The sequence below is a fragment of the Esox lucius genome, chromosome 17 (genome assembly GCF_011004845.1).
Source record: "Esox lucius isolate fEsoLuc1 chromosome 17, fEsoLuc1.pri, whole genome shotgun sequence".
In the NCBI taxonomy this organism is placed as follows: domain Eukaryota; kingdom Metazoa; phylum Chordata; class Actinopteri; order Esociformes; family Esocidae; genus Esox; species Esox lucius.
This window is the reverse complement of record NC_047585.1, coordinates 8,299,103-8,311,359: the sequence shown is the minus strand read 5'-3', so window position 1 is coordinate 8,311,359 and position 12,257 is coordinate 8,299,103. Positions and strand designations below refer to the sequence as shown.

The window sequence follows — 12,257 nt, the reverse complement described above, 5'->3', positions numbered from 1 at the left end:
TCAATCTGTCAAAAGAGAACTGCTCAAAAGCCAACAGTTTTGTCTACCACAGTTTCAGCATGAACCAGGCTAATCATGTTCTGTACTTGGTTCCAGCACTATAAAACCCAGAATGCTTCCAACATGTAGTATAAATTGATACAGAGACTAGAAACCGAAAAATGCATTCACATAATTATGCCAAATTTCCTAATTGATCTGTGATTTTAATCTTTGGATTTTTTATCTCTCCAGGGGCCAATAGTCCAAGTATAAGTGAATCATTGTTCATGAAAAAAATGTATGTATTCTATCCGGGCAATTACTGATTGAATTTCAAGAAAAACTAACCCTTTTATTCCTGACATCTGTGTTTCAAACCATCCATTGCAGAAGCATGTGAATGTCAGCTTGGAAGTACGTACAGTAGGACATTCACTTCATCCAGATGACAGCCTATATTTATTCTTTCTTGCATAGTATAAACTTAATAGGCTCTGTGCACAAGCGTATGGATGAACTTCCGCTTTAGCCAGATGTCGGCATATCATTTTCCGGTTTACTTAAGGCGATCACCCGCGTCGCCCAAAATTTCAGTTTTTAGTAGATGTCTCCAAGACCTGCCTAAAATAAGCATTAGTGATGTCCATCAAAGTGTTGATGCGTGGTCCCCTGCTCCAAGAAGCAAGCGGAACAAGGGATTCAAACTCTACGTATCGAGTTATCTGCACAACTACGAGGGTAAGTAGTTTACTGTGGTGTGCCGGCAGGCTATCGGCTAAGCTAGTTAGCGACGTGTTCCTTTTTGGTGTAGTATTAGGCAGGACCAAGCGTGCCGCACAAGCCCTGAAAAGTGAAGCCAAAACGTCTCGATCGCCCCCTGGTGAGTGGTCCCAGTATAGGTCATAAACCCGCCCTCCCCATGTTATTCAATGGGACGCGAGACCAACTAAACAATTAAATTACCCTTCAAATATATTTTTTCTGAAGCTGGTTTCTGTCATTTACTGTAGTTTGTATCACGCTAATGTAAATTCAAGAGTTTGTTTTTAAAATAAGTTTGTTTTTAGTTAGTTATTTAATGCTCTAAAAACGGTGGTGTGACGTCGTGATTCACAGCTGTGATTGACAGCTATCTGAGCCGAGGAGCCACTGAATCTTCGGAGGACTGAGGAGATTGGAACTTTACATTTAATCTCTAAATTTCTATAATTGATATAATTTCACACGGACATAATGGGTTGTTCTGCAGTACATTATGCTAACCGATCTGGCATTTCCAATCGATCTTTGAATTTTTTTCGGTAAGTTAAATTTATAAGCTATTTAATTAGTAAATAAATGTAATGGGCTAGCTAACGTTAGCTAAAAGACAACAAGCCTCGTTAATAGCCATGTTAATAGCTAGCAGGTGATCGTTAGCTAGAAGTTACCAATTATTTTTGTATTAGGCCTATTCTAAATTAAGGTTAAACATGATGTAAGTTAGGCTATAACATATCGTCTAGGTTTAACAAGCAAAGGTTGTACTGTACTTGGACTTGCGATTGATTACGGTATGCGCATTCTGCGAGGGAGAGTGAGGGCGGGGCACAGGGGTGGGGCCGTTGATTTCGCGGCTTTACGGCTTTACTTCCTTCTCGCTACTGCGCATAACTACTGCGCAGAACTGGTCCCAAGATCGCTATCTGCGCAGACGCAAGGCCAAGATGTCAGCGCCGTATCAGGACACTGGTGGCTTCATTTTTCACCAATGGAAAAGAGCGAAAGGGCGTCGTCCATTTATTTTACAGTCTATGGCTGGAACGCTGAATGAAGCTTAAAATTCCATAGCCTCAAAAAAGCAACAAAACAGGTCTCCTCTTTTATTTTACTACTGTAACCTCATTATACAACGAAACTGAAAAATAACAACTGGCATAGGAAGTAAACATCTGGTCCTATATGGTATTAATTGCGTTTAAACCAGTGTTACTTTATTTTATTAAAAAGAGGACATTCTTCTGATTAAAATGATGCCGCACTTGTACCTTGAAACTCAAATGAGTCACGTATATTATATTTCTTTTTTTTTTTTCGTACAACAGCATCACTCATCTTGTTGTGAGTTTAGGTGTTTACTAATGCGGATGAGTATTAGTAAGTAAACCGGAAACTGTAATACCGATTTCTAGACAAAAGTGGAAGTTCGCCACTACGCTGGTGCACAGAGTCTATTTCAAATTGTATCAACTGGGTCTGTAACCACATGCATTTCGAATGCAAAAACAAGACGCTTTCAGAGAGTCTATACTCAATATGCAAAAATGTTGTTAAATAAATTAAATAATTAAATGCATGATTCAGGTATATTGAGGGATTATTGTGAAAGTGCGTATTTGTTACTTTCCAAAAAAGGAAGGCATGCTTTTTTTGTCTTTTACACTGTTCATAAATCGACACTTGTAGCTGTCTGTGGAGGATAGACTGATCATCAAATGCTTAGCTGGCATCTGTTGGTACAGTCTTTGTTTAGCAACTACAACGTGTTTAGAAATTCGATATTCACTATTAGTTTCACTCTTTTTATTTTCAATTGTACTTAACAAAGATATAAAAAAATATGGTTGAATGTTATTTAGGTTTTATAGAACCTTTGGATTATTGTGTGTAACCAGGAAATGTTTTGCAGATAGCTGAAAGATATCATGTACTCTGTCCCATTAGTGAATGCAGTGACATCTTGTCAAAAGCCTTTTATTTACTGTTATATATTTCTTCTACAGGTATGCAACTTTTCTGTATCCATTTTATATCTTTCATCTACTCATGTAATATTTTATTGTACATTTACATTGAGTCCAAAAGATGCAACTGATGAGCAGTAAATGCCGTTTATTTACTGTGATATCTTTCTGATACAGCTGACACTAAAGCTATCATCCCAAGATTTTGGTGTACAATAGTTTGTTTGCCTCAGTCTGCAGTCGATTACATGTCACCTAATAGACAATGCAATCCGGCCAAGGATGAGATGAGCTAACGAGTTATAATGTTACTGCATGCCAGAGGTATTTTTAGAAAAGCAACAAGCTAGCTACACTAGCTGCTGGGTTGCTGGAAAAATACAATAAAAAAACAGATTTATGTTGTAAAACTACAAAGCATACAATAACATTATTAATTAATTAATTAATCTGTAAAAATATGCAAAGTAACTTTACTTCAAATAAAGTATATTGATGTAATTTCACAGCAAGAATCCATTTTCTCCCAGAAATTCTCCCTTTCATTGCTGTCATCAATAGCTTTTTTAAAATGTTTGTTCATCAAGTTAAATGCATTTATACATCAGCTATTTGTCACGCCTCACCAACTTCTACCAGACTCAATGTTGGCAAAAATACGCAAGAGTCAGAGGTCCCAAAGCTAATCATATGAAGCAGCAAATCACACCAAATAGAATCGTCTCCTTTTCTATGGTTGGCCCACAAACACAACCAAAATTCCCCAAAAACATTCCAAAAGGTAACACATAAAGAACAAGATGGCAAAAAGCTTTGTCACCTTCAAATCAATTACAACAAACATAAACATTAACAAAATGATCTGCCACAAAGCTTGCTGGGATATCAATAATAAAACAGATTTCTTTTTTTTGTTAACTGCGAATCAGTCTGTGGAAAAACAGATACTTTTATCAGGAAACACAATATAATTGTCTAAATATCTTCCTTGGAGCTTCACTACAGTATACTACAGATAGGGTGCTGGAATCCTGAAAGTCCCCCGCGACCGACTTCCATCTGCTATGTTCAAAGTCAATGTTTGTCTTGATTGTATTGGAATTACAAACCATGCTTGTGACATGTAGAAATCAACATCATACAGCCTTGATCTATTCTGAATTGCCCAATACTTTATTTACACATGTAATTATGTGCTGTGATATTATGAAAGTATGTTTTATACATACAGTGGGGAGAACAAGTATTTGATACACTGCCGATTTTGCAGGTTTTCCTACTTACAAAGCATTTAGGGGTCTAATTTTTATCATAGGTACACTTCAACTGTGAGAGACGAAATCTAAAACAAAAATCCAGAAAATCACATTGTATGATTTTTAAATAATTTATTAGCATTTTATTGCATGACATAAGTACATTGCTATTTGATGTATTTTGCATATATTATTTCATATCATATCTGTAAAGTACTTAAAATGATTTAGAGGCAGACCACTGAGCAAAGGCCAATGAAATGTCATTGAAAGACATCTTCCTGGTTGAAATCAAGTTGAAAAGATGTCTTTCAAATGATCTCTCAGTGGGAGTGATGCATTTTGATGACAAGCTTGATTATATACTGCAAATAATTCAATAAGCAGAGGATAGCCAACATTTTTGAATTCTCCATATTGCAATCATGCTTTAAAGTGATTTATTTTTTAAAGTGGTAGGCCATTGTGTTACATTAAGGAAATGTAACTGTTATAAGAACTGAAATGCCACTTCTATCACGTGTTTGTATTGTAGATTGTTTACAACAGGTCCCAGGTAAGACGGCTGTCCCATTCTGATTTATAGGGGCACTATTATGGAGCCAAACTGAGCTCAAAATTTATTGACCGTAAAGAAAAACTTAACTAAAATAATTATTTCTAAATATAGAGAAAAAAATGTGATTCAAACGTGGTGAAAGTGGATGACGTTTTTTTCATGTTTGATTCTTGTGATTGCAATTTCTTCCCACCGTTCGAGTCATCTTTTCTCAAGACCAAGTTTTGAGCCTCTATTGGCATATAGGCTTTATCTGGGCATTGACTTCTCAATTTTAGCCTTTCCAATCACTGCTTTCCCAATGCAATCTGTGGAGAGAAGTTTAAAAATGTTATAATCTAGACAAAATGTATACATTTAAACAGAGTAATAAACTGTTATTCCCAGGTTGCACCAACGTCACTGTTGCCATGGTCACAGACACTGATTTTGATGAAAGTTTAACGTGTAATGGTGACTGAAGTTAAACAGGGGCTAATTACCATAGGGTTTAAATTATTTGCACATCTTTGCATTCTGTTTTTATTTCCATTTTACACAGCATCCCAACTTTCTTGATTTCTTGATGTAATTCAAAATTAAAATAGGCTAGCAATGTAGCAAATAAACAATATAGTGTGCAGTTTTTAAAACTATTTCTCTGTACACCCTCTCTATCCTTCCTGTTGCCTGCAGGGCATACTGGCTCCCTGCAACTTCTTTTTTTCTTTGCTCCCCTGAATTGAAATCGTCTGGCTGATCTACAGAAGGAGACAAATTAGTCCCTACCAGGGGGTTTCTTCAGAAATGAGAGCTTATCTATGGATGTTCTGGGTAATACCTGCTTACAGCTGGTTACAAACTATCATGTAGTAATTTAGGAAATAAATATTCAGCCTATAGTCAAAAATATGAAGAAATGCTGAACAATTGTATTTGGTTATTGTTTCTTTAGCAATGGTCATCTGTTTATTAAAATGTTGACATAACCTCGAGAAATGTACATTTATATAATATATTAAATATCAAAAGAGAGGGAACGAGAAAAACAGATCCGTAATAATGATAATGAAAGTTCTTACAGGGTCTGTGTTTATTATTAGCTCTACTATTCTTCTTCTTTTTCCTCGAGATCTCCAATGGATTTCTTCACCATGAGAAACTGTGACTCCCTGTGAGAACGTTTCAACTTGGCCCTACGATTCTGGAACCAGATCTGTGGAGAATGGAACATTGTCAACAACGTTTCTTATAATATCAATCTTTTTTTTCTTTTTTTTTTCTCAGGGGCAATAACGCATATTTTTTATCTTTGTCAACAAGGATCATTCCAATGATTTGGAAAACTGAACATGTGCTGGCTCTACATAAATGTGTAGACGCTAGTGTCCTTGATAATTATTGACCTATTTCTAAATGGTCTTGTCTTGCTAGATATTGGAGTCACTACTAAACATTCAACATTGTTTAGTAGTATGCCATTTTCTGTCTTTTTTAACAGAAAACGGCATATTGAAACAAATTTCAATCTGGTTTTAGACCAGGGCACAGTACTATTACTGTAGCCATGTTGGTTGTAGATGATATTGCTAAGGCCTTGAACGCCAAATTGAGTTTTGTTGCTCTATTTATTGACCTGTTCAAGGCATTTGACACTGTTGACCACTCTGTCTTGCAGGAAAAATTGTCCACTACTTGTTTATGGTCAAAACTATCTTAGTGATAGGACTCCAGTGGTTGTTTCGGATGGGTGTGAATCTAAATTTATTGCAGTTCATAAAGGATTTGAATTTGGGTCCATTACTGTTTACCATGTATATCAAAAATATTTGTAAACTTCTATGCAGATGACACATTATTGTATGTGACAGCCCCTTCTCTTGCAAACCATATTTGCACTTGCAGTCTGACTTCCAAGGTTTACAAAATTCCCTTATATACATTGGTTTAAAATGCAAATAAAAACCATGTATATGGTGTTTTCAAGGTCTGGAAATATAGGTGTGGATACCACTCTAGACAAATTACCACTCTAGACAAATTGGTTTTAGAATGTGTTACTTCATACAAATATCTTAGTATTTTGTTATATAATAAAAACTCTCTTTTAAAAACCACATTACTGAGTTGGTAAAAAAAAACTGAAGATCAGAATTGGATTCTTTTATAGAAATAAACATGCTTGTTATCTCAACATAGAAATTAAATTGTTCATGTTGGAGTTAGATTATGGTGATATACTATACATGCATGCCTCAGCTTCTGTTTTAAAAGGCTGGACTCTGTTTATCATGCCACATTACATTTTATTACTGGGTCAAGCTTTTATACATGCCACTGTCATTTATATACTGCTGTTGGTTGTGATTTTTTGTATTCCAGGAGGGCAAGATAGTTTTTATTGTTTGTTTATAAAGCCATCCTGCAAAAACTTCCAAATTATCTTACCTCCAAAATTAAATTGAAAAACAGCTCTTTATCAAACACGATCGCAAGGTTGGATAGCTCTCGAAGTACCCCAGGCCAAGTCAAGATAGGTACAACATCTTTCTCCTTCTCTGCCCTTAAAACTTGGAATAATCCACAGGATTATCTTAGGTTGATGGATACTGTTCATAGCACATTTTTTAGTCTGACTGAACATTTTACAGTGAATTGTACTTGCTGTTTTTAATCAGTTTTAAAATATTTTCTTATTCATGTTTTTATTGTTTGTTGTTGTAATACAGGGCACCATTGTAAATGAGACCTGTCTCAGCTGGTTTTCCCTGTATAAATAAAATAAAATAAAAAAAGCAATACTTTTTATATGTATCCTTTAAACTAGGGCTGAAATTATGCAAAACCTTTGTATAATCATTTCAAGACTCCTGTGTATGTTACTGCTTTAAGTACTCTAAAAAATGTACATGTTAAAAGAATGTAATTCAGTGATTTGTGATTTCATTTTTATTAGAAAACTAGTTCAGAGTATCTATAGAAAAACCGCAGAATACTGTTACAATGCATCATGTAATTATAACAGAATAATTAAAGGCACAAAACAAATAAAGTTAGGGTAAAAACCTCTGCATTTAATATGCAATTAAAAACTGATTTTAGGCCTACCTGTATTCTGTCCTCATCCAGAAGCAGCCGTTGAGCCAGTTCTTCTCTGATTCCAATTCCCGGGTAAGAGTTGATGAGAAACACACTCTCCAAGACTTCAATCTGACCCCAAGAAGTAATCGTATTAATAAATCATATTATTCCAATTATATTTTCCTTAACATATTTGCCATAAATACCAACAGCCCAGAGGCTGTACAGTATGATACCAAAAACACAAAAACAAGAATTATAGAACAAAGACTTGATCTGCGTATTAATGTGCATATTAAATAATGTAGGGGAGACCGAGGTTGGTTGGCACCCTTTTCACTCTCTGCCACATTTCTCTGTAGCTAATGAAAGTTTAAGATCTCAGCCATAAATAAATGTTTTAATGTACACAAATGTTTTCTACAATTAATGTTTTCTACAAATTAATGTACACACACACACACAGAGAGAGAGACACGTGTATAATACATGTCTTACCACATTTTTCATAAAACACCTATACCTTCAGTGCCAACCAACCCCACTCACATTTGACCAAACTTGGTGATGAAATTATTTTAGCCACCTGCCACCATTAATCACAGACTTTAAAATATTTTATCAAAATGGAGCTTATTCCTATGTATATCAACCAGAAGTAACATTTCCAATACCTCTAACAGTTTTATAATACAGACCACTTATATCCTTTTGACACTATAAAACTGAAATGTTACCCTCACCAAAGAAGTTAGTGACTTTCAGATATTTTAACAGAGTTGATGAGTGCTGGTCAGGAAAGGTAACATTTTGATATATTTCTGTTTCTGACACCTTCAAGGGAACAGAAAATTGCTGTGCCAAACAACCCCTGTTGCCAACCAACCCCGGTCTCACAGAGGCAACCTAATGGAGTCTTTTGCGCAATTGGCATATGTGCGGAAAACCTATGCGTAAAATAGTTGTTACCTGTTCGTTACTGAAAGCCGTTCGCGGCCTGCGCCCAATATACCAGTTCAATGTTCTGCTGAAGGACTCCGTAGGCCTAAACTGTGGTTTACCGTTGAAATCATGTGCATCTTCTTTCTGTTTTATCATTAACAAATGTTCACCATTTAATATGGTGTGGTTTCTTTGTTGCGGTAGTTCCAATTCTAAAATAAAAAATAAATAAATAAAAGCAGACAAACCCCAATATAACAGACAATATGAATTATCAAAGTTTAATTCAGCGAAACAAATAGTATCTTACCTGCCCAGGGTCGATACAGCTTCAAAGGCACTGTGCGTAGTTCTGGCCGGTTCAAATCCAACCCAAGGATGTGGTCTATGGTGAAAACGGGTCTTGCCTCAACGCGCCTGATCTGGCAACTAACGACAGATGAAGCCATTATTTCAATGTCTTTGGAAAGGTTATTGCAATGGCCTGTGAAACTTGCTCCTCAAGTGGCGACTTTTAAAGGAATTGTTTTTTTTCCTTAAACGTCACTAATTTAAAACTTGGAGTCTAAAAGGTTTAGCATGTGAATCGAAGACCCCCCACCACAGGGCGCGTTGAGTCGCGGGTAACACGATTTAGATTAGAGAATGCAAAAACACCTAGACATAAAGGTGTTCACTTGTGGTGGAGTGCATGCATTAAATCTAGTTTCATAACTGAAACAAAAACCAGTGGCATTCTTTTCTTCAAAACTACCAAGGTAGAAAAAACCCATTCACACGTCGTCAAGATTGGGCACCATGTCAACGTTGCTTTTAGCACAGGCCCATACTGTCTGCAGTCGTCATTATGCTGAACCAGTCAAGTATCACATAAACCAATTTCGTTGTTTTTGACATGTAAATGTAAACTAATAATAATCCTCTAATGCCATTGGGTATAATCCTGATGAATATTCGGCTAGCCTGCCGTTGTGATGCATAGTGCGGTGAATTATGTTAAGAGGGAAACAAAAGCCGCCAAAGCAGCGGGTTGAAATGTTGCTGGAAGTCCTAGTGTAATAATCGTTCCTCCTCGAATCGACCTATTCATCAGCAGATTAGGTGTTTTAGTAGAACAACGCGATCTTAAAACTAATAGCACACTTGTTTACTTTTCGCTCTGAAAGGAACAGAGGACTCACGGGATGAGAGTACGCACGGGCGCACCCATCTTTTTGTTTTGAAAGATACTTAACATGGTATGGTAAAAGGAGACATGGAACACCTATCCACACATCTTAACGAGGAGTTATGAAACCTAAGCATTGAGTTAGTGTATATTTATTGTTAAAAAGCTATATAACACACTGCAACAGTTACTGAAGTATGTACAGTAAATATGATTACATTCCCCCGCATAAGGACTAAAGTGCAGTCCTGATATTAATATCTCAATAACCCAGCATTGTTCAAACCTTTCCCTAAAATCACATGAAATAACAGACTTAAAACATTTTTGGAATACCTGTCCGCAAACAAATATAGTTTTTATAATGTCCCAAACCAATACCTTTCTTGAGCAGTTAGTAATAAGCCAAATAAATATCACGTTTGATAAAGATAGTTTCATATACTATCTATAGTTGTGTGATGCTGATAATAGTTTAGCCTGATGTCAGAGCTTAGAAAAAACCTACACCTGCAATGGGTAAAAGTTTAGAAACCGCTTGTGGAACTATCTGAGAAACATACAAACCATTCCAAAACATTGTTGATTTAGACTAATGTCACTGTTAAACGGATACATAGATAAAACATTGTTTGCTAGAACCAATGCCTTGATTTAGTCATTTGTAGTACAGTGCATGGCTTAAACATATCAAATTAATTTCTCAGGCAAAAGGACTGTTAAACTATGGCAACAAGTCTGATACTGAAGCGCTTACAATAATCAATGTTGGAAGGATAGATGGTCAAAGTCATTATCGTGAAACCTCAAAACAACAATATGGTTGATTGAAATAATACAGGTAATTTATGAAAAGAAGATAAATGACAAGTATGTGGCAATTATTTATATTAATGATAAGATCCAAAGCACATGCAAGACTGTTATAGCGGTGAGTGGCTTAATGTACATTAGACAATAATGTAGTACTGTAGTATACTGTTCACACAATACAGAAATCTGTTATTACAGTATTAACATGTGCAATGTCTGCCCTCCCCATTAAAACACTATAATATTCAGATTTTTAGGAAGCCATAGTATTTAGTCAGAACTGCACACCTTATTTTGCAAATGAACAGAACCCCCCTAAACCATTATCTTTCTTATACAAGTTGTATGTTAGTGTCGGTATAAAATACATGATTCTTTACATGAGGAAAGTTCCGGATGGATTCATTTGAATGCTCAGTCAAACATTATTATTTTTTTCCCCCACTAATGTTTATTTTAGCAAGTAATTTGTCTCCTTCATTAAGGTGACCTGCACTCTGAATCCTGGTCCTTCACCAACAAACAGTAGGAACCAGAGTTAAGCAGATAGATTGTGCGTCTGCAGAGGCCTGGGGGTTGAGGAGCCACGGTGGGGCTCTGGAAAAGTCCTCTTCTGTCAGTTCACATCAGACACTACTTTGTGTTCACACACTGTCAAGCTGTCCCTATTAGCCTGCGTACCGGGCTGTTCCGGCTCTTTTGCCAGCTCCGTACTTGAGAATGTTGGGGAATATTTTTTTCCTTTTTCTTCAGATGGAATAATCTCCAAAACACTTCAAAATGGAATGAATTGGTGCCTATATGTTTTTTAATTATAATATGCGATGCTTTTATAGAATTGTTTTCTGTTTAATGGATATTGATGTGTTTCTTTTGCAATCATAGAGCTAATCTGTAAGAGACCTTGGTCTCAAGTAAAAATAAAAGTTTAATAAAAACTGAGTCGGCAAAGCACAAAGAGTACTAGTACCAGGTCATCTCAGTTGTGTGTATCTTTTCAAGAGCACATTGGCTGGTACCCTATTTAGCTCAGAGTCATGGCCAGCGCTTGGGTTCTTGGTACTATGTTTAGAAGTTGAACTTTTGTTAAGCTTCAGTAAAATTGTCCTGAACCATTGCATCTCTCAAGGTCTCCTCCAGTTGCTTCATTTCAATAAAATGGCTTTAGTTTGGTTGTCTGAAGTAGTATCTGGTGAAAGCCAACTGTAGCATTCTATGTCTTTAATTCTGTTAGGCCTCCGACTCTCTCTTCTCCCGCCCCTCCACTCCTGCATCACTGTCTTCTGATTGGCTGTGGCTCAGTACAAGGAACTGTCCGTCAGCGCCAGCAGCAGGAGGGTTGGGGCGACTGGAGGCCGCAATCAAACGGCTCTGTTCCTCCAGGTCCTGTAGGTTAATTTACATTAATTAATAAAAAAATCTATGTCAATTTACTGTAACATGAGTGATGACAGAGGGTAATACAATTATGATTATTTACATTTTAGTAATTTAGCAGAAACGTGTGAAATTACGGTTAACAACCTTCCTCAAGGGCACAACAGATTTGACTTCATATCAGATGAGGGATTCAAACCAGCAGCCTTCCATTTACTGGGCGTACGCTCAAACCATTAGGGAACCTGCTGTCTCCATTAATGTCAGGTAACTACGTAATGCACTGGTATGATTCAGCATTGGACAACACGCCTGCAGCTTTCCAGATAGGGGGACTGATGTGTGTTTTTCACTAAATCCTAAAATAGCAGCTATTG

The 12,257-nt window shown here is 36.4% G+C and overlaps 2 protein-coding genes across 2 annotated transcripts in view; both read right to left on the bottom strand.

The window, feature by feature from the left end:
• Positions 1-4,716: 4,716 nt before the first annotated feature.
• hesx1 (HESX homeobox 1) lies at positions 4,717-9,077 on the bottom strand. The gene is made up of 5 exons (XM_010882113.2): positions 8,833-9,077; positions 8,550-8,734; positions 7,608-7,709; positions 5,582-5,715; positions 4,717-4,828 (listed from the first exon to the last, which is right to left on the bottom strand). The coding sequence occupies exons 1-4, from the start codon at positions 8,969-8,971 to the stop codon at positions 5,608-5,610; spliced, it is 534 nt and encodes a 177-aa protein (XP_010880415.1). The 5' UTR covers positions 8,972-9,077; the 3' UTR covers positions 4,717-4,828; positions 5,582-5,607.
• Positions 9,078-10,561: 1,484 nt separating this feature from the next.
• The window catches only part of appl1 (adaptor protein, phosphotyrosine interaction, PH domain and leucine zipper containing 1), a 28,626-nt gene continuing 26,930 nt past the window's right edge, over positions 10,562-12,257 (bottom strand). The window contains exon 22 of the mRNA XM_010882090.4: positions 10,562-11,889. Within this exon, the coding sequence (XP_010880392.1) occupies positions 11,734-11,889 (156 nt within the window). The 3' untranslated portion in view covers positions 10,562-11,733. The remainder of the gene's footprint in view (positions 11,890-12,257) is intronic.

Bases quoted from the DNA above. Each gene is read 5' to 3' on its own strand.
- hesx1 (XM_010882113.2), bottom strand. From the start codon at position 8,971: ATGGCTTCATCTGTCGTTAGTTGCCAGATCAGGCGCGTTGAGGCAAGA. The intron at 7,710-8,549 runs GTAACAACTATT...TCTTGGGGTCAG, and splicing joins CGGCTTTCAGTAACGAACAG to ATTGAAGTCTTGGAGAGTGT. The intron at 5,716-7,607 runs GTAGGCCTAAAA...CATTCTCCACAG, and splicing joins TGGATGAGGACAGAATACAG to ATCTGGTTCCAGAATCGTAG.